This window comes from Hippocampus comes, unplaced genomic scaffold, assembly GCF_001891065.2.
Source record: "Hippocampus comes isolate QL1 unplaced genomic scaffold, H_comes_QL1_v1.1 scaffold313, whole genome shotgun sequence".
Lineage (NCBI taxonomy): Eukaryota > Metazoa > Chordata > Actinopteri > Syngnathiformes > Syngnathidae > Hippocampus > Hippocampus comes.
In genome coordinates this window covers 1-21,984 of record NW_017805037.1, presented here as the reverse complement: position 1 = coordinate 21,984, position 21,984 = coordinate 1, and the positions used below count along the sequence as shown (strand labels likewise).

Sequence of the window (21,984 nt, the reverse complement as noted above, 5' to 3'; positions counted from 1 at the left end):
GATTAGGCACGCTCTTCTTGAGAAACACAGACCCCATTTGATGACATTTATCTCTGGTGCACAATAATGCTAATGCGGCGACAGGAAGGAAATGATAATTAATTGGCGACACATTGGGGAAAGCACAGAGGAAGCATTACGTTGACATCAACCCGATTACCATGATGATAATAGTCATTTATGCATAGCGCACGGTCGGCACTGCAATGGAGCCGGGAGTCGCACAATGGGAATTTGGGCAACAGAGGTTCATGAGATTAGATTAGCTTTATATTTGTAGCTTTGAATGAAAAATTATTACAACATATTCAAAAAAAAACAAAAGAGAGTTAAGCTTTTTGAAATTTTTAATTAATGTACAAAATATGTGGCTAATATTTGGGTTGCTATTGCATCCATATGTTTCAAGTTTAAGAGGGGAAAAAAAAAATCAGACTGATGCGGAAATTATGAATAAAGTGGAACTTCAAATTTCATGAATCCTCGGTTCCAAAGTGTGACTAAAACTGAATGACAGAACAAAAACCAAAGCAACATTTCCCATAGGAAATAAGGTCAAACCAATCAATCTGTTCCAACCACATTCTCAAAAATATTAGCAAAATCTACATTTTATAGAGAATGAAGTCTTACACACAGGGAACAGTGTAAAATAAATATAAATGACTAAATGAACATTTAAAATAACTGACCTCTATTCAAGATACTTTTTATAGTGTATGGAAGAAGTCAGGGAGATAAGAGATACTTTTTCGTACTTAGCTCTGACTTTGTTCTTGAATCCTACCATGTTTTTTTTTTGCCTTCTTTCTCAGATTGCTGGCATTTACAACTTTCTGTCCCATTGTGCAAAGAAAGCAGGACTTATTCTACAAAGCAGGTTTTGATTAACAATTCGAGCAAAAAAAAAAAAAAAAAAAGCCCCTCCCCCCACCCCCTTTCTGCCCGGCAACACTTTGAGCAATACCGGCGTTATGAACTAGCACTGACACATTAACAGAAACACCAATGAGAAGGAAAGGCAGGGTGGTGTTGCGCAATGATTCCAGGAAACAGTCGAGTCACGCACGTCAAAATCGGAATCGTACGAAAACCGGGACCGGCTGAATCGGCCTAATAATCACTTGCTGTGTCATTGTACGACATCAGAACTTGGTCACTTAACGAATTATTAATTGCTCACCTTGCGGCTGCCGACTGGAATGGAAGATCTGCAGGTCAAAAGGCTGCGCGCTTGTCTTTTGGATGACGGTGACATTTTGCCCCGTCCACTTATTGGCTCTCGCCAAAGTGTTGGTCCTCCAATCCGTCCAGTAGACGTTTCCTCCGAAGACGGAGACGGCAAAAGGGTGGGACAGGTATTCGTGGCCCTTGAGGATCTCGATGACGCCGCTGCCGTCGTAGAGCGCCGAGAAAATGGCGTCTGAGCTGTTCAAAGTTGAAAGGGCGCTCTTCAAAAAGGCGGGAAAAGCGTCAAGCTAAAATCGATACGTTGCCGAAAACAGCCAACGCTCCCGAGCATGAACAGGCAGTCGAAAAGAACACTTGGCAAGGGACTACCGGCAGTGCCCTCGTCCCACATCGGGTAGCGGCAGGCGAGGCGCGTGAATGCTTGCCTACCGTGCGTCGGTCCAAATGATCCTCTTCTCCAGATGATCCAGAGTCAGTCCATTGGGCCAGGCTCCGATCTCCATATCTTTAAACACAATGTGGCGACCTTGCCCACTCATGGATGCGGCCTCAATTCGGGGGAAAGTCGCGTCCCAGTCGGTCCAGAAGAGAAGTCTGCCACGACAGAACCCACGTCAGCACTCGCTCATCAGTTTCCAGGCAAAGCTGTCAAAGTCCGCAAGCCAAACTCAGGCAGTCGGAGCTGCTCATTTCAGTGTGGAGAAAACAAAAAGAATTCCACTTGCGAGCGACTGCCCCTTCTTGACAGATGCAGTCGCCGTCGCAGAACAACAACCGCGACCTCAGCGCAACCTGCGGCAGACCTTGAAACGGGAGACCATCTGTTTCATGATGACTTTTCACAGCTCAATGAGGCCCGAAAATGAACAGCGTCCACGCCAGCGTGAACAGAATCCCGAGTCCGTACCTGCGAGCCGGCCAACGCGGAGTTCGCTTTGGTCCACAAAGTCAACTTGAACAAAAGACGGCAAAAGAGCGGCGTGACGTCAACAAAGCGGTCGGTCGAGACCGCCCGAGCCGCGTCCTGGGGCTCGATCGGCGCATCGGCTTGATAAGGTCTCGCTGATCAATGAACCTCTGCTTTGAGTGGATTCAAGTAATTAAATTAGAATTATTGCTTGGGCATGGAAGCGCACGGAGAGCGGCCATTATTCCTTCGCTGGATGGCTATAACATTTCGCCATCCTCCCAAATGTGTTAAGAGTAGCAGAGGGGAGAGAGCAGGAGCAGATTACGCAAGTCTTAAGAGTGTTAAATTGATTTTAGGAATGTCTGGGTTTTGCTTTAATCTGAAAATATTCTCGCCTCGGTATGTAGTCAGAGTTCAAGCGCTGCGGTGCATTAATCAGGGATAAGCTCCCCGTTTGAGGGCGACATGCATACCGCAGAATATCAATATCACGCATCTGCATGCTGGCCGGCGCTCGTGTTTGATCTCGCCGCCGCTTGTTCGATGAATCGGACGAAGGTTGCTTTCGAAAAGGGCGTTCAAACGACACAGTCATGTAAAAAGTCTACACCTCCCCCCATTCAAACATCACCTTTGTGATATTAAAAAAAAAATGGACCCGCCCATAAAAAAGGCTTTTCGAGAGAGGAAGTAAAAATAAATCAATGAAATGTGTACAGCCACCATTCAAAGTGCGTCTGGTCAACCCCATTAAGTTTCAGATGTTCAAGTAGGCTTTTCCTGACCTTTTTTTTTTTTTTTTTTTAAATAGCCAGAACACATTTTCGCACATATTTAGGGGAGATTTTGTTGGTCTGCTGAATCAAAGGTTGAACTTTTTGGCCGCGATTTCAAAAAGTAGCGTCAGCATCATGCTGAACTTGGGGCCTTCGACAAGGTGGAACGTCAAACTTTCAGGCTTCTTCTCGCGTCAACAAAAGGCCAGTGAAAGGCACTTTGAAGGATGGCGCCAAATTATGCAATCTGAGGTGACTGCGATTGCTCTCTTCTTTCCCTTGCCAGATGATAGCACAGCTGGGAGCAGAGTCGCATACCCTTGCCCCGGGTCCAGAGCGATGGCCCGCGGATGTTCCATCCCGCCTGCAATCAGCGTGGCGCGCAGTTGTCCGTTGAGTTTGGCTACCTCGATCTGGTCCAGATTGCTGTCGATCCAGTAGAGTTTCCCCGTGATCCAGTCCACAGCCAAACCTTCGGGGGTGGCCAGGCCGTGTTGTATGACCACCTCAATCCCAGTCACGCCTGTGCCCACAAAAATGCACGTAGCGCGGCGCTGTCACATTGCAAGCAAAACCACCCTTAGTCTGGACTACTTGTTTTTTTTTTTGTTTCTCGCCAAGAAACCCGATCAGCTGACTTCAAAGCGTGTCGGCGCCGGTGTGTAAAACGACCCGTTATCAACCACGAGGCTCTCCTGAGCGGCTAAATGACTGAAGCCGTATGATGTTGGCCTACCTCCCGTCTCGGAGAGCCTCCCCCTGTAGATTTTATCCTCCACCACATCGGTCCAGTAAAGGAGGCTGCGACTAAAGTGGAAATCCAGCGCAATGGTATTCCGCAGCCCCGGCACGAGCAGGCTGTAGTCCCTCTTGTGAAGGTCTATCCGTCGTATCTCGTGGCGAATAGAGAAAATGATGAAAGCCTCAAAGGGATCTGAACAAAGGGGCGGGGGGGGTGGGGGGGGGTCACAGAAAACAAGGAGCTTGTTTATATTGAAGAGTGCGACACCGCGGGCTCGGTTAATTGACGGCGTGACATCAAGTCTGGGTGGCAAGCGGTGAGCTCCTTTAAATGGATCAGAATCACAACGAGATGATTACCTTTTATACAGAGTGGGAAATAAAAGACAAATACTACATCACCGCATCTGAGTACATTTTTCGGGGACCTGCGATTACGACAGGCGGTTAGCTAAGCCCCTGAAAATGCATCCTCCCTTCAGAAAGTCTGCTGGCGTAGTCACCGTCGAGAGCCTTGTTGTTGGCCATGAGTGCGCGCACATAACAGAGAGAAAGCGGGGAAGTGAGGGGAATAAACTAAAGTTGGACTTGACAGGCAGCATGGGAACCAAGAGCGATTTAGAGCGCCTCGTTAATTGTCAGGGTGTGGGAAAGAGCCACGAAATACTGTACCTTATATTTTGACATCATAAAGATGCTCGATGAAGTAGCATCTATTTTACCAGAAGTGCTGTTTGGTTGATCGTTCACACTTGAATTTAATGTCAACTGTGCAGGGACTTTAAGAGGGGATGGTTTGGTCCAAGAATTGTTTGCGGCGAATGCAATGTATTTGGTGCCGGGCTTGAAAATCAGCAGCTGGTGCCATTGTTTAAAAAAACAAAAACAAAACACACACAAAAGTGCAATTTTTCATTAGCTAATTTAGCAAGAGCTATCACTCTTGCCACCTCTGGACATATTTTATTGTTGTTCCAGAAACAAAGCAGCGATCGATCTGAAGAACTGTCGATGTACTTTCACCAAAAATGAAAACACTTGACATTTCTGCCCTGTGCATTTCACATTAATTGGTCGCGAACGTAAGTTGCAGTTATTTGCAGGATGGCTCTTCTGAGCAGACGATTTTTTTTTTTTTTTTTTTTTGCGCGAAGTTGCTAAATCGAGTGACAAGTCCCGAAATTGGCAGCAGCGCTCGTGCTGCTAAAGTCTGCCCACTGAGACGAAGTTTAATGAGCCAGATTATTTGTGCTTCCAGAGCAGCTCTGTATTTGGGAGCCGTTTCTTTCGTTTCACTCTCACAAGTCATGTAACACAATGTACGCGTTCAATAGAAAAATCATCAACTCAATTCCTCAATCACATGCACTCATTTGTCTGTTTGTTTGTTTTATGGGCTTTAAGATATTTTATTTCTTATGTCCTCTAAAGTCAAAAGTAAATTAGAATGAAATAACAGTGAATGCAATTAAAAAAAAAGAAAAAAAAAAGCATCCTTGCTTCAATGACACACTTCGTCCTGAGAAGCTTCAACGCAGGCGGAGAGTAAGATTTTGCTACGGAAGGCTTTTATTACCGGAGGGGTGGGAGAAAAAATGTGGAGCGGCTGGCGGCTGCGCACTTGGGACATCACAAAGAACCCAATAACACCTTTTCTGCAGATAAAATTGTTTTTGTTTGCACGCAAACTATGATTTATGATGAAGCGCGACAATTTTGATCGCCCTCCGGAGAGAAAATGCTTGTGTTCTCTTTCACGTTAATGTGTGATTAGAGTTGCGAATGCCATCAGTCTCGAAATGAAAATAGAGAAGCGAGTAATCAAAACAAGGTCCATTAATCTGGCCGTGACAAGCCAATGGCGGGCGCGCGCGCACGTGTGTGTGTGTGTGTGTGTGTGTGTGTGTGTGTGTGAGTGTGACAGCGGACTTATTTTAAGTGGTTTACAGAGCCGTCTCATGAAAAGTAGCTCATTCAATAACAACACCGGAAATCCTCCCAAGCAACGCTGACAAAGTGTCAGTGTGATTGGTGCGGATTGGCTTGAAGGAGATATTCCGCAGAGGTGCTGAAAGCTGCGGTTTGCGGGTGCGCGGCGCGTCAACGCAGACAGAAAGAGACGTTCACCAGTCGGCACTCGCCTGTCTTGGCTCAAGTGAATGAGGTGCAGTTTGACCTCACAAACCGCCCGCTGGGGGAGTAGCGCTACGGTTGAGACTTCAAAAATGCAGAAAATAAAAGCATTGCGTGTGTATCGATACATTTTTTAAAAATAAATATTCACAACAACAAAAAAAACTCCCTGCAAGTCAAAATTTGTTTCTCATTTGAGTATTTAAACTGTGGACTGCGAGTCAGAGTCACTATCTGTATTTACGTAAGCCGATAGCTAATATTTTTTAAAAATAAATATTCACAACAACAAAAAAACTCCCTGCAAGTCAAAACTTGTTTCTCATTTGAGTATTTGAACTGTGGACTGCGAGTCAGAGTCACTACCTGTATTGACGTAAACCGATCTACTGCTGAAGGGAAGGGCAAGTACCGATACCGGGTGTCGGTATCGGGCCGATACTGGCCTTATTGGAAGGTTTTGGGTCATCTTGGATGTTCATGATACCTGCAACCAATACTTATGGCAAACGTAAGGTACATCCCCCGCGGTGTGACGCGTTACCTGTGCTGTGCCAGCTGTCGCCGTCGGGGTCGAGCCTCCATCCGGGATAACAGGAGCACTTGACTGTGGTCTTGTACTGCTCGCACACTTGGCTGCACTTCAGGTGGCGGCTGCAGTAGTCCACCACCTCGCATGTCTTGTTGCCCGAGTCCAGGTGAAGTCCCGGCGGACAGGAACACACTACCCCTTTGCCCGGCGCCACCGTGCACATGTGGCTGCAGCCCCCTCGGGCCACCAGGCACATGTCTGGGATAAACAAAATGACAACAAGTCACAATCGGAAAGCTGGCAGAGGAAATAGTTGGCGGAGATATGTTCCAGTAAGCCTGTTTGATTAAAAATGCATCGTGTAATGCTTCAGTGCAGAGGGAAATTGTCAGTTACCACGGTAAGTGCGTGTATATATCATAGTTGTCGAGTTTCAATTATAGTTAGTTTTTATTTAGTTTTGACATTTAATTCAGTTCGTTTTAATTTGATTTTAAAAATGCCTCATTTTAGTTTAGTTTTTATTAGTTTTAGTATTAGTTTTAGTTTTCTTTTTCTTCTTTTTTTCTTCTTCTGGGCCAAGGACGTAAAGCAATAATGAAAGTGAATTAAAATTTAAAATGAAATTTCATAGCTCATACATGACATTACCGGTAATTGACTTTGACTAGGGCAAAATGAAAGACATTTTTGCTAAAATTAGTCAGTTCATTTTTTTTTTTTTTTTTTTTAAGCATTTCATGAATGAAAGTCTTTTTTTCAATGTTAGTTTGAATTCTTTTGTTCGTTTTGTAAAGTACCGGTATAATAAACTTTCATTTCCACCGTTGAAATGGCTTAGTTAGCTTATTGTATATCTGGCCTCACCCGTGGCTCGAAGATCTTTGAGAAAAAGTTTGATGATTGACGATGAAGATGATGTAACCGCATTTGCGTGGGTGAACGATTCAAGGCTTTTTTTTTTTGTTTGTTTCTGTTCGGGCAGCTGGCGAGAGTGCCGACCTTGATGGGGACGATGCGGAAAAGATTAGCTCACACTATCACCGTCGTGGGGAAATTGAGTAGCGAGTGGTCACAATAGCTCATGGTGGGTGTGAGATAAGGTCATCTGGCGTTAAAAAAAAACAAAAAAAAAAAAAAACAACAGCAACAAAAAAAACACCCTGAAGGGCTCCCGATTGCAACCTAATTGACTTTGAGGGAAAGGGTTCTTTTCTCAGCTCAGATCGTGCGAGCGCTGGAGGGTTCTGAAGGGCACCCCTGAGGCTTGGCTAGCGCTACTCGAGAAAATGAAACTCCATGTTTACGCTGGTCATTTTGAGAGATTAGAGGGAGAGTGCGGGCCACATGAGATCTCATTCTTCCCTCATATGGCACTCGGACAAACACTTGCTGATCATTAAGCTGGAGTATTTCCACACATTGTCTGTCCTTTTGGTCAGTGATCCAACTCTGCGGTGACACGACGAGACCCAACGCGCACTGATAAAAATAAAAATGGATGGGAAACGATATATTGGGCCAAACAAACGACTGTTGCTGACAAAACTGGGAGCATAGCACTTGAGATGCAAAGTCACTGTGCCACACATTTATTTCTAACAGCCCGTGACTTGAGATACGAGTTTCACATGCTCGCAACTCAGAACAAAATCTCAAATCATCTTTTCCCATTAAAATGAATGGAAACGTCATTAATTTGTTCCAGCCTTCACCAAAAACCATAACATGAAGGAATGATCACACTCGATAATGTTATACTTGATAAAAACATACAGTCATGACATCACTCAGCGTGATTAAACTGTTTTTCCCGCTGCATCAAGTCAGTGCTGCTCTTTATGGCCTTTGCCGCATGGGGGCAGTATAATCCAGATGGTTCATTGAGGCGTTATGATGAATCTGCCTCGGGGCTTCTTTTGTCTACTTCTCAAGTGGGAATTCATAATAATGCACGGAGATGTCAACATCTCTCTCAGCTCATCAGTGCAGCACTAATATTGAATGTTCTACGCAGAGGATACCTGATAAATGGCTGTGACTACCGTCATGTTGTCCACGTTTTTTTCTGCGCCACTTGTGTTCGAAGTATTGCTTCAAGGGTTAAAGGACAGACAGACGGTTGCTAATTAGCGTGACCATTAAGATGGCGGGGTTGAAAAGCGAAGCTATGTGCTTGTTTGGAATACAAAAGGTGTCATTCTCCTTGTTTTGTTTGGGACGCGGCAAATCTCGTTGACTATTTGTCAAACTGCTGCTTATTGCGATATATGTTGCGTTGTAAAAGTCGAAAGGAATGAAAACAGCAGCCGGCTAGAGCACAAGAGTGAGTAAGCGGTTGTCGGTCTTGACGTGTCAGCCCGACAATTTAAAAGCAATCTGCCGAGTCTCAGAGGGTGTCTTATGACAATTCTTAACGATTTGTCGCTTGGACCGATCTACAGGGATATATATAAAAAAAAAAAAATCTCAAGATTTTAATGTCCATTTCAACAAAAACAATGAAAGGAACCTCAGCGAAGGCTCGAATGTTGCTGACAATTTGGAATGGATTCAAGCTGTTTCGTGGCTGAAGTATCACAAAGTTAAGGCGGAAACTTAAAAGGTCAGATTCACATCCTCTTCGGACTGGCGGGATGCGCGCAGCATGCGGTCGGATTTTGTCAGACCATATCCAATGCGCACACTTTCAAAGGCCAAACCTTCGACATTCCTCTCCTTGCCTCTTGACTAATTTATTTATTTTTCACTTCGAATGTCACCTCATTGATGCTGTCGACTGAGATCCAAAATGTTGAAGGCGGGATGGGCTGCTTCTTCGCTGTGACTGTGCGCTCATTGCAGAGCAAATACAATGACTCTGCATCACGCTGTTGAAAATGACATTTGACCACAATCATTTCAATCGCCGTCGCTTTCTACATGGCTCGTCCTCATTATGGATGCAGGGGGAGATGAATCTCAGATGAATTTGACGATCGGCGGATATGCTTATAATCCCCCCCCCCCCAACTCCCCTCGGTTTTACATTTTGAACTCATCTACGGTCCGAAGAACAATTAGCCGCAAAAATGTCACGTGCAACGTTTTGGACTTTTTCTTCATGCGGTGCAACAGACCTTGAGCGCCCTTCACTAAGCCGTGACTTCTCAATACTTTGATTTGGAAACGCCGAGCCCAAATTGTCTCACCCATTGGTTGGGTGCGCTGAGGTTACGAATAAAGGAGGCAACTGAAGCGGAATGTCAATTTGTGTAACCGGAGTGAGTCCTTCGACTTTTCAAAAGGGATGAAGCGCAGGGGGGAATCCGACGTTACCGCAAATGGGTCCTTCGTCCGAGCGGTCGGGGCAGTCCACTTTGCTGTTGCAGATCTTGTCAGGCGTCAGGCAGACGGAGGTGTCGTTGGCGCAATGGTACTTGGGCGGCTTGCAGGTAGCCGACTCGCACGCCTCCTCATCCGAGCGGTCCTCGCAGTCGATGTCGCCATCGCACACCCAGCTCTTCGTGATGCACTTGCCTGTCAACCGAGATCCACGCGGTACGTGACCATCTCAATAATCGACCGTGCAAGTATTGTCTATTCGGGCTCCAGTACATGAGAGCAACGTTTGAATTTTGGCCTGTTTTACTGCCTCTTCTCCTCTCATTTTTCTTTTGTTCCTCATTTGGTTGGGGGGTTTTGACCGGGAGATGATTTTTGTCAACTGTGTGCTTTTGAAGCCCTCCTAATTTCTTTTCTGATGAAGCGCTGCATAAATCAACTTGAGTTGACTCAACTCAGGCGGGGTTGCACGGACACCAATAATCTGGTCTAAAAAAATCAGTGTGCGTGTACCTCGCTGAACGCCGCATGAGACCTGTCAAGACGGTCCACTTTTGGACAACTCAAGTTGGCGGCCTGTTGTTGCCATGGCAATGAGAACAATTTTACATTTTTGTACAAGCTCGGTCAGACTCTTTACATGTGTTACTTAAAGGCGAGAACATTTGTCGGGCTTGAAATACGGGACATGCACATTGTTTGCAGTGAATAAGAGCCACGATAAAGTTACAGAACTTGCGTTCATCATTTGCGCTGCTCGTGTTGAGCACGCCATTCCTCCACGGTACACGCTCGAAAGAAGTAGGTGGAACTACAGACAGAGGCGAGCAAAGAAAACATCATAGACGCCGGCGTGCCTCATCATTTTTGTGCCGGTGCAGGATTGCGGCATGTTCCAATTTACAGATTTTCCTTCAAAGTCACCACATTGGTTTATTCTAGGTGCCAGATCAGTGTGCGTGGGAGGATGAAGCGACAGCAGAGGGTGTCATTGTGTGTGTGCGTGCGCACGCGCATGCGTGCTCAGATAGGTACATTTTGTTGATAGTGACTTGGAAGCTCTTGGGCTGGTTGCGCCATTAAAAAAAAACAAACAAACAAAACAAAACATATATGGCTGTTCGAGTGAGGCCTCCATATGTTTAACGTCTGCGGTGGCGCCAGCATGGTCGCAACGGAAGACACAAGGCTGTGGGTTAAAATGTACAAATGCTCCACCATGAAAAAACATGTTGGTGGCACAAACGGGGTGACGGAATTGATAAAAGACATTTACAGCTTGTTAAAAAAAAAAAAAAAAAAAAATCGTGGGATGAATCAAAAGGGGCAAAGGGAGTGAAATAAATTGAGAAAACAGAAAAACATCGTTATTCAAAGAGTGGGTGGCAACAAAAAAAAAAAAAAAAAAAGAGAAAAAAACTTGTTTGTGGGAAAACATGACTATGAATAATTTATTTCCTGTATTAAATCAAATGGGTCAAAACACTAATTTGGATTCAACGTAAATGGGAATTAAATTAGCGAGGTCTCTAATTTAATAAACGGCTGAAGTAGGAGGCGGCCAGATAAAACAGATACAGTCGTCAGAATGGTGAGTGTCTTAGCTATACCAGGTTTTGTTGTTTGTTGTCTTATGAGCGCCATTGGGGCTATTTTTGGACATTACCCGTATCTTTGCAGGTAAACTTGGCCTTGGGGTCGCACATCCTCCTGGTGCCTTGGCAGTCTTTCTCGTCGCTGGCGTCTTCGCAATCCTTGTCTCCGTCACATCTCCAGCGCTCGGGGATGCAGGTCCCATCTGTGACGCAGTGGAATTCTTCCCCACTGCACTCAATCACAGATGGCAGGGCTGAAAAAAGGAAAGTCACTCAACCATTGATCGGATCGCATCACAGCTCGACAATACGCCGTTGCGGGCCGAGGCGCGGCAGCGCTCAGTCCTTCGATGACGACCGGTTTGATTTTGGGGAGATTTGTAGCTCCACGGAAACCCCGTATGTCCAAAATGTGGTCAATTTCACATTGGAGAACAAATCGATGAACTCTGTTCATACCTCAACTGTCTTTGAAATGTTCTGAATACCTGAAAAGAGTTTTGCTATATTTGTGTGATATGTATCCCTGTAATACTTTGGTGCAGAAGGAAGCAGTCAGCCATGAAGTGAATGAGTAGAGATTCATCAATTCATCATTCATTTTAAGCGACAACGAAGATATGGTTCCTTATATGGATACGATCACTGAATCGGGTCACTGGTGATGTAATGGTTGACTCGTCTGACTTTCGATTCCCACTCCGTGACACTGTTGGAGTAAATGGGTGTCTGTGCGTGTATACTAAGTACCATGTGATGGACCGGTCAGCAAGGGAAAGGCTCCATCTCCCCGAGACCGTGAACAGAAAAAGCAGCACAGCAGAATGGACCGATGAATTATTGAGAGCTGCAAAATATTTTTGTTAGGTTGAGGTTAGGGTCTCCGTCGCCACAAAATTCACTGGATCACGAACTTTGCTTTGTACACTGTCATGCAGGAACAGAAAAGGGCCTTCCCGAAGTTGAAAAGGACAGAACTGTGCATCTGAGGAGCAATAGAAACGGGAATCTAACATGGAGCTTGGTGTTGTTCTTGTTGTTGTTCTGTTTTTAAAGAGAAATCAGTTAAGTCAGAAATCAGGTGGAGCTGACTACTCCATGCTTGCGACTCAAAGCCCCCAAGGTACTCTGGAGCCGAGTCAAAGCTCAGGCTGACTCACTCCTTTATGCTAAAAGCAAAGGCAGGCCCACAAGCATCAGAAAATGGTTTGATGAATAGTCGACATATTCCAGTGACAAGCAAGTGAGCTGTGAGGGTGCATCCTCCCCCCCCCCGCCAGTGTTAATTAGATTAAATGATTCAGCGCCCGATGTTGAAGTTCCCTCAGAACAGCGACTAGATAAGATTAGTCACACACGAGTGTTAAAACAACGTTATTCAAATTAAGATGATTCATCGCTGAACTCGTAATTACAACAGATGAATTTATGCATTGCCTTGAATTGCCAAAACACAATTAGCACGCTAAAATGGATATAAGGAAACAACCCAATCATTAAAAGTCATGCCTTACACTGAAAAATTAATCTTGTCAGCCTAAGGAAAATTATTTTATAATTTATTGTCACATTAGAATAACAGAGCTCATTAATTCACCCAGCCATTTTTTTCTCATTCTGTTTTTTTCATTCCGTTCAGAAAAAAGGGCTGACTTGGGCTGAGAGGCAGAGGGCACATACGGACAGACAATCATTCATACCCAAGGACAATTTGGAGTCAAAAATCAACAGCAAACAGCAGTTTGGACCCAGCTGAGATTCAAACCCAAATCTTTTTCACTGTCATGCGGGCACGCTTAGCCACGCATATCACCAGCCCTAAGAGAGCTCATGTTATCCTTAAACACCAGTAATATGACCTGTAAAAAAGAAAAAAAAAGCACACTACTTCGGCGAGCATCTTTCTCATTGCCCACGCATTATGCTTCAGCCATGAAAATATCCAATTAAAGCCTCCACTGGCTTTTTCAAGATGTGACAATGAGGCGCTCTAAACTGGCCTTGCCATGCAAACGGCGGCTGTCAAGTATGACTTTAAACGAGACTTACGCACACTCAAGGCCTATAATGAGGCACTCTAAAGTGGCCAAGACTTTAGAAAATACTGTATGTATAATGAGAAGATCCATTTTCAGGATGAACTGTAGGCATTGCTAGCTAGCTAACTGCATGTTGCAATTTCGCCAGATAACTGCTGAGGTGCTCAAGTTCTCATGCCGGGCCAGTGCAGTAATGCACCGGCATCATAGCCACATCAAAATAAATAAATAAATAAATCCGGAAAATTGAAATGCTGTAAAACACCATCTCCTTGATTCTGTACCACATACACTGAAAAAGGTTTTTGTTGAATTTGTTGAGTGGTTGCACAAAATAAAATCATAGGGATCCAGATACAGAGACGATACACCTACTTAACAAAAACAGCAACAAAAAAAAGTATCTGAAGCCAGATGATCATCTGTGCAGTTGTTGCATCATTTTTACCTGCCGATCCACCCCGACAGGTCGTGTTCTCATCACTGAAGTCTCCACAGTCGTTATCGCCATCGCAGGCCCAGTGATCTGGGATGCAGCGGCCACTGGTGCACTGGAACTGGTTGTTGGAGCAGGACCGGGCGCAGCCCACTTCATCGCTGCCATCTCCACAGTCATCCTCTGAATCATATTTCCAAACGTGGTGTAGGTGGCCAAACCAACACGGCAGAAAAAAAAATTACTCGGGCTGGGGAGTGAGATAAAAAAAAAAAAGCAAAAGTCTTGTTTTGAAAATGTTGTCACCAAACCTGAGTCACAGCGCCACTTCTCACTGATGCATCGGCCATTGGAACAGGTGAACTGCGTGAGGATCTCGCAAGTGGGAAAAGCTGTAATTAAATACATAAATAAATAAATAAAGGAGAATCTGACTGACCTCAACGGAATGCTTACAAAAAAATAAAAAATAAATCAGGACATTCAGCAGGCTGATGTAATTTAGTGTGCAGTTCAGGTAAGGTAAGGTGAAGCTACCACTTGTATGCCACTTCCATTTATTTATACCCCCCCCCCCCCCCCGCCTGCCCCCACCCTCTCACGTGATGAACTGAAGTGAAATTATTCAAGGGAACGATGATGTCTTTCCACCGCCGTTAAGACAACAAAGCAATCTGGCCTGATCACACGGCACGTCGACGTTTGTCCTCTGCCCACATCGCATCAAGGAGACTTCAGCCGCCAGCTTACGTCGAGAAATATGGATCCTCCTTCTTCCTGACATTTCAATTCCCAGCGGAGATTGTTCTCTTTTCAGACTTTGAGATAAGCCTTCGGTATATAAAGTGGATTCAGATATCCTTACAGGATGTCTAAACCTTTATTGACTTCAGAGAGAAGTGCAATTCTAGATTTGAATTGATTTGTTAGCATCTGGTTCTCCGGATTGAAAGACCAAATGCTGCCATGGCAACCGATCTTTTTTGTGTGTGAGTGTGCGTGCACATGTGTGCGTGTGTGGCGTATACTCCCCTCAAACACATCGAATCTCATTGACCGACCGTGGCTGGATGTAATTTAACATTCATTAAAAATGAATCAGCGGGCATCCATAAATAATGAAGGTTTCAGGTAAAAAGCCAGCTTGGCTAAAACTGAAAGGCCCACATCCATAAGTAATGTCGGGTTCCCTTGAACAAAGAGCCCGACGTGAGACACCGAGTGACAACTCCTAAACTACTGACAAACAAAATCTACATCGCTATCCATCTCGAAGGCAAGCGCCTCTTCGCTTCAGGTGTTTCTCAGAGCCACGGAAGCTCCACTGATGCTGCCAGGACCGCGCAGCCGATCGCCTGGAGGGGAGTAACGCCCGAGGAAGCTTAGACAACAGTGAGCGAGGGAATATGTTTTCCTGCCCGGCTTGATTATGATTGAATGCAGCCAAGCATGAACTTCAATTACTGCTGACGCCGGGGCTGTTTGGGACTCTGTCTTGAAGCGGCTTTAAGATGCGCCAAAAGGGAGTCGGAGGCGATTCAGCCCAGTGCGGCGCTTGGCAACACTCACTCACTGCAAACCAACGCATACTCACGCCGATTTAAGGGGAATGCCAAACCTTGAAATTGTTGGTGAGCAGAGAGCAAAGATGGGGCGGGGTCTTGCCAGTGGCAACGTGTCAGCATGATTGAAGTGGGGGGGGGGGGCTTGTTATGCCATCAGGGCAGCGATTGGTCAATAGTTGGAGCGAATTCCGTGTTTTACCCTGGCTGTGAGTTGTTCAGTTTTCTGACAGTGCAACACAAGTTGTTTGTATGTATGGTCTGCTTGCTTGTTGTGCATCATTTTGCTGCAGGTTTGTGTTCTCTTTACTTGACTGATGGTTCTTGTAGTTTGCAGTACTGTAGAATGAGAATGCAATATTAAAGTTGCATGAGAAGGGACACTATAAGAAACAGCTCACAGAAATGGTGCAGTGCAGTTTAAAAAAAAAAACAACAACAACAAAAAAGCTGGATCTAATGTAGCTGTAACTAACGTTGCGGCCATTTTAGAGCGCATCCTAAATATAACATAGTGTGTGAATGCTGGAGCAAGGAGTCCCCAAGGTGCAGTATTCATCCCCCAAAAGGTTGACACCACAATCAAGGTACTTTGCAGTTGTCTTCCCTTGTACCCCCAAAAATTGATTCGGACATCATCTGTCTGACAGTCAACACGGATCAACGTAAGTAAGCGAGACTCTCTCCCGTCTCCCGTAGGATGGCTGTCGTCACATCGGATCGGATGTTTGTCCAAACAAACCGCATGCTGACGTGCTGTGTGTTTGCCCGGCGCCCACACTCGCTCTCTCTCTCTCTCCTATCGACATTTGGATGAAGACGTCATTTGCCTTAATAGTCTCTATCCTGTTTTCTGCAACCCACCGGGCGCTCTGATGGAGCATAAAGCGTCACGCTGCGAGGTGACCTGCCCGCCGAACCCGTGACGGAGCTTCCAGAGACCAAGTAAGCTAGCTCCGGAGTCCTGCTGTGATTTCACACTGAGTGATGACATAGATATATAGCACGCGCGCGTGTGTGTGTGTGTGTGTGTGGGTGAGTGGTGATTCACAATCATTTATTTTGATTGTTGGGGCTATTGTCGGGTAGCCAGTGTTGTGTCTTTCACATCTCAACGTTTCCTTCCAAAGTAATTGAGAGGTAAGAAAGCAAAGAACTCTCTGACTCATCTTGGGATCATTATGTGAAAAGTGGAAGATAAAAGCATCTTTTTTAAAAACACACAATGAAACGTACACAGCTAGCATACTTGGATTGACTTTAAAATGGAATGTAACTCTGGTGTGTTAGCATCTGGTTCTCCCGCAAAGAGCATTAAAGCTTCTTGAATTTTAAAAAAAAGCCGTTCGCGCCGCCAGAACAGAAGCGAGCAGGACACACATAATGTAGCAGCTGGAATGTTGAAATCGCACTTGACTGAGAGGTGAGAACTCGACATGAGACTTACTGCACGATACTTCATCAGACGTATCCCCGCAGTCGTCCTCGCGGTCGCAGAGCCACGCTTGAGGTATGCACCGCCCATTCTGACACACGTACTGGTCAGTCTGACATGACCGGGCTGCAGTAAAAAAAATAAATAAATAAAATAAATCCACACACACGCACACACGCCCCCCCACACATTTAATTCAATTCCAACCTGCATGAGCATCAACGTTAGGATGTAGAGAACAAGCCTAATGATCACTACATCACCGGGATGTCAATGTCTGCCTTGCGCTTTATCGCTCAATCGCTCAACTGCCGCTCAGAAGGTCTGACGGCCTTGGGAAAATTATGCCACTCGATGGGCTGACAGCTCCAGGCCGCGCGGCACCGGTGGACACCCACGGACGGGCCCGCCAGTCATCTCTTGTTGATGTAGCCATATAGGCGTCAATCTGATGACGAGGGAACATTCATCATCTTCTGGTTAACGCGCGGTGATTGATCCGCCAAACATAAATTGCCCCGGAGAGGGATCGTTAAGGACGGCGCAGTTAATGTAGTCAATGCGAGATGGTGTCTTCCATCAGTTCTAGCGATTGAAAGCACGTTATTAAACGGCGGTACGGCGTTGCCTTGAGATTTTTTTAAATCGAGGTACCTCGATTAAAAATAAATGAATAAAAAATTGCTTGCCGATTTAATACCTGTTTATTTGACTCATCTTCCCGACTGTAGTACAGGCCCGTTTTTATTGTCATGACAAAGTGTTGCTCCCAATGTCAACACGACGCCATCCTGAAATCGGGATGCTAAAATAAAATGACTCAAATTGATGACGCTGACATTGACACGCCAGCATTGTGGCTACGACTGGCCTGGCAAGAATCGTCGGACGACTTTTCAAAAGCAGTTTCACAGACAAAAATCGTTAGCGCCCGTAATCATTTCTGGCTTTTATTTTTCTTTTTTTCCCCCCCATATTTGAAAACACGCACCTGAACATGTGATGTTAGCCTCATCCTCATTGTTACCGCAGTCGTTTGTGCCATCACAAAGCCATTTCTTCGGAATGCAGCGGTTGTTTTTGCACTTGAAGTGATCGATCGGACACGAGTGATTGTCTGCAAAGATGAAAACGCACGTCAAGTACACAGCTTGGGAACTTATCCGTGAAAAGCGCGCACACGCGCTTTCTCATTCAGCCGGCGCGTCCAAACTTTTCTTTTGACCAGCACCGTATAACGGAGTGTGATCCAAATGATGAAATATGGCAAGAAGACGGCCAGCTAACAAATCAATATGGTGTATAAAACATTGTGTTTTCTGACAGCCTCCATAAAGATACCATTCTTTATTTGCTGCATCCATGTGGCAAATTGCAACCATATATCACACATACAAGCCAATGACCAAGTGTCAGGCTTTGCGAGAGTGTGTGGAGTAAGTGTGGTTTGGTGCGTGCAGTAAATTCAGGTTTTCACACCGGCGCTTAGGCACCGGATTGCGCTTTGTCTGTTCTTTGCCGTCTTCTTGCACGGATTGAGTCAGCCTGCTCAATAATATTGCAAGGACACAATACTCATTGGGGACAATAATTGATATTCTCGATCATATCATCCTATATGCATCGAGTAGACTTTGCTGTGCCGAGGATATACCGCGCAAAAAAAAAAAGGTACAATTATTTGCCTTCCAAATACAGTAATGTTTTGAAGTGAGTCAGTGTCGTGGACGTTTGGACTCGCCAAGTGAAATCCAGTCATTTACTGCCGCCGACGAATATGTCTGCACTGGACTGATCCCCCTAGATGGCGGTGTTGCGTCGCTTTGGATTTGAGATTTGATCAGATAAAGACGAGGGGGGGGGGGGGTTGAATCTCAGCTCGTCATGTTGAATATTACAGAGAGAAATGTCAGCATGTTGGAAGTCAAACAAGCTGACACAATCAACTCGAGTTTCTTTATGTACGTATGTGGAAAGAGAGTAATTTTTGCAGCAGGTAGAAAGTGTGTTCCAATTACTTTTTGGGGCAGTATAATGTGCCGATCTTGCTAGCTATCTGCATCCTTGCACACTTATCAGTTGAATCCAGTTCAGACCATCGAGTCACACGTTGTCACATGGCCGAGGCAGATCCGGGTCATGGCACCAATTGAAAAGTGCCACCCTTTTATATTTATTGCTGGCAATGCTATACGAGTATTAACGACCAGAAGACTGTATATTATCAGTTGAACTCTTGTAAAGAAGACGATGTGACACCGTCCTTGCATTGCATCTAATTTGTTTGAGCAGGTCAGGTCACACGGTCAGTGTGTCAGAAGAGCACATTTCAATCGAGGAAAAGGAAGGACGGATGGACAAAATCTTTGTGTTAGCGCTGACATTTAGAGGGAGAAAGGTTAGCGGCATGCAACATTTTGCTTCGTGTACGACACGTCGGGCGCTGCTCACAGCACGTATGGCTCTCCTCGTCACTGCCGTCGAGACAGTCGTCGTCTCCGTCGCACTTCCACAGCGCCTGGACGCAGCGCCGGTTGTGGCACTGGAACTCCTCGCTTTTACACCGCTGGGGTTCTTTAGCGGCGCTGGAATCTTGTGGGAGAGACGATAGTGGAGCAAAATGAGCTGGAGAATTTCCATGAAGAATAGGTTTCGCGGACATTATCGGCATCGCTATGATGATGTTGAAAAAAACGTGCTAATAACGTGTCGTGACCTCATTGCCAACCACTGGGATTTGAATTTCAGATATGGAAACGCAGTGGGAAAGATTTGGCCACTAAATTCACGGGCTCCTCAAGGTTTTTTCATTGAAGAGGAGAGCCAGCTATTAGTCGCTCTTTTCCCCGTAGAACGGAAGGATTACAACGCGCTGGGAAAAGACGATTTCAAGCCTCGTGCTCCGTCGGACTCATTTTGCTCCCACCTGCACAGGTGACATTGTTCTTCTCCAGAACGTGGTTGTCAGCGCAGGCACACACTCGGCCTCCTGGGATGGCAAGGCAGAGGGTACCGCAGCCGCCATAATTCAAACTGCAAGCGTTGTCACCTGAGAACACAAAAAGGAAAGATCCGAAATGAGGTGTCGGACTAATTTAGAGTCCCCGTACAGTGAAAAGAAAATGTTTGACACAGCACCACCCCCTCACTCTTTTGCCTTTCTCTGTGGGACGTGCATGCAGCCGACAACGAGGTCCTCTAACGCATCCACGCCAGGATGCTTTTTCGGGGTACAGGTAGGTTTTCATTTTGATTCTAAATTCATTTAGTTTGAATCCATTTTTAGAGCGGCTTTGCTCCATTTTGTTTATTTTTTTTTCTGTGTTTTTTCTTTTTTTATTTGTTCCATAAGTCTACTTTTTGTAATTAGTTTTAGTATTATTTTACATTTTTTTAAGCCGTGTATAATTATTTGTTGGGGTGCAAGATTAAAAAAAAAAAAAAAAAGTTCCCAATTATTTTGTAATTAAGTAAACCACAATTCTAAAATGACCGTTTGACCTTCCCTCTCCGAGATGGATTCACAGCAGCACCCAAAATAAATACATTAAAAATGAATTTCTAAAACTCAAGTACGATATTAAATGGCATTCAGCGAAATCGAATGCATAATGTAAAATCCCTTGACAAACCAAAAATAAATAAATCAATAAAAAAAAACACTGCTGTCAAGAGACATTGAAAAATGCACTTGTGGGTAGATATGGAAAACAAACAGCCATATGCGAGACCATTTATTTTTATTTAAAACGGCTCCGAGACCTGCCTGAGCCAAAAGGATAATTTATTATTGGATTAGTCTGAGCCAAGTAATTATTCTAAAAGTACTTATTATACACCATGTGACATCAAAAGTGCCGTTAGTTTTCTGCATGCTGCGTTGTTTTATATAAATATATTTCTGCTACCGCAAAGTCCAAAGCACTGCAACACTGCCTTATTAAACAAAAAAAAAATAATGATAAAAAATACATTCTATCACTGCAATTCATGGTGACTTGAAAGCTGAGGCATCAGTTGTTGGGTGCGTTTGCGATCGTTTCCAGGCCTATCACAGCAGAACAAAAGAAAGGCCTGCTGTGCGGACCGGTTCTGTCTACATCGTCCAGTGCCAGTTGTATCCGTTGTGTCTCCTATCTGCTCTTTTCAGCTTGCTAACAGCGTGAATCCATCATCATTTTGCAGGAGAGTGAGGAAGCCTGCCCCCCCTCCCATCCCTCCCCCTCCCATATACCTTCACAGAATGGAGGCTCAAGAGACGGCAGAGTTGCCTGCCGTGCTATGCTCTGCCCCGCCTTACAATGCCAACTTTGATTCCGCTGTGCGCGTATGCAAATTCTTTGGTGTGTTATTTAAGGTGCACTCTTTGAAATAACTCGGCGCTAAGTGGTAGTGATGCGTGGGTGAGACCATATTATCTCCTGCAACCACCCTTTGGTGGTGCAGAGTTAGCCAAACTTCGGAGGGGCGGGGGGGGCGGATGAATGCAAACAAACTGCGGGATATTCTTCACCTTAAATGTATTTGACAGGCTAAAAAGAATCCCTCCAGGAATTCTATCCCTTATTTTATACATCGGATAGTTTTATTTGGAGCCCACTGGAATAGATTTGGCCCTAAACTCAGCAATAACTGAAGCACATTTCCATATTCAGAACAAAAACAAGTAAGCGTTTCATTTCTTGAAAAAACAAAAAAAAAACAAAAGCCCTGTAAAGTCAATTCAGAGATTGACATCGAATTGCGAAAAACATGAACAAACACAGAGAACGATGTAGTGCTGACTTGCACAGAAGTAACAAGAAACAGTTTTTGCACCATTTCACTTTTACAGTTTTTTGTATTTAATTGGCAGTTGACAGCTGAAGGTGTCGTGGTTTCAACACATTCAGCCGACATGCCAGCTGCATTTGAGAGCAGAGACAAGGGTTTGATTTTTCACCATTTTTAAAGCCTTACTAGTTATACGTCGACATTTTTTTTTCCATTCATTCAGATTCTGCAGGCTTCTTAGTCCCACTCTGTTTTGTGGCATGTCAAACTTAGGAAAAAAAGTCAAGTAGTGTCATGAATCTATTATGCTCGCAAACTCGACCTTGACAAGGAGTAGAAAGTGAAGTCAAGCATTTCTTCCCCTCAATTATCTTGATTTGTGGGTAATTCTAAAGAGATTTTGTTTCTAATTTAGCTTTGAGTAGTTTCATTGCGTCTTTGGGGTCATAGAAAAGCTCTTTACCGTCGCCGCTACTTTTCAAAACGGCAACTTTTCACGCTGCCCCCCCCCCTCCAATCGCAGCCTCTCTTTTTATT

General features: G+C 44.9%; 1 protein-coding gene across 1 annotated transcript in view; it reads right to left on the bottom strand.

Moving 5' to 3' along the window:
* Positions 1–19,723, bottom strand: part of lrp1bb (low density lipoprotein receptor-related protein 1Bb) — a gene marked incomplete at its 5' end in the record, with an annotated part of 93,036 nt that extends 73,313 nt beyond the window's left edge. Inside the window, 13 exons of the mRNA XM_019863907.1 lie at positions 1,184–1,428; positions 1,621–1,785; positions 3,196–3,400; positions 3,614–3,811; positions 6,296–6,541; positions 9,602–9,802; positions 11,274–11,456; positions 13,690–13,860; positions 13,989–14,069; positions 16,687–16,800; positions 17,666–17,791; positions 19,126–19,266; positions 19,601–19,723. Coding sequence (XP_019719466.1) covers positions 1,184–1,428; positions 1,621–1,785; positions 3,196–3,400; positions 3,614–3,811; positions 6,296–6,541; positions 9,602–9,802; positions 11,274–11,456; positions 13,690–13,860; positions 13,989–14,069; positions 16,687–16,800; positions 17,666–17,791; positions 19,126–19,266; positions 19,601–19,723 — 2,199 coding nt within the window. The remainder of the gene's footprint in view (positions 1–1,183; positions 1,429–1,620; positions 1,786–3,195; positions 3,401–3,613; positions 3,812–6,295; positions 6,542–9,601; positions 9,803–11,273; positions 11,457–13,689; positions 13,861–13,988; positions 14,070–16,686; positions 16,801–17,665; positions 17,792–19,125; positions 19,267–19,600) is intronic.
* Positions 19,724–21,984: the final 2,261 nt, after the last annotated feature.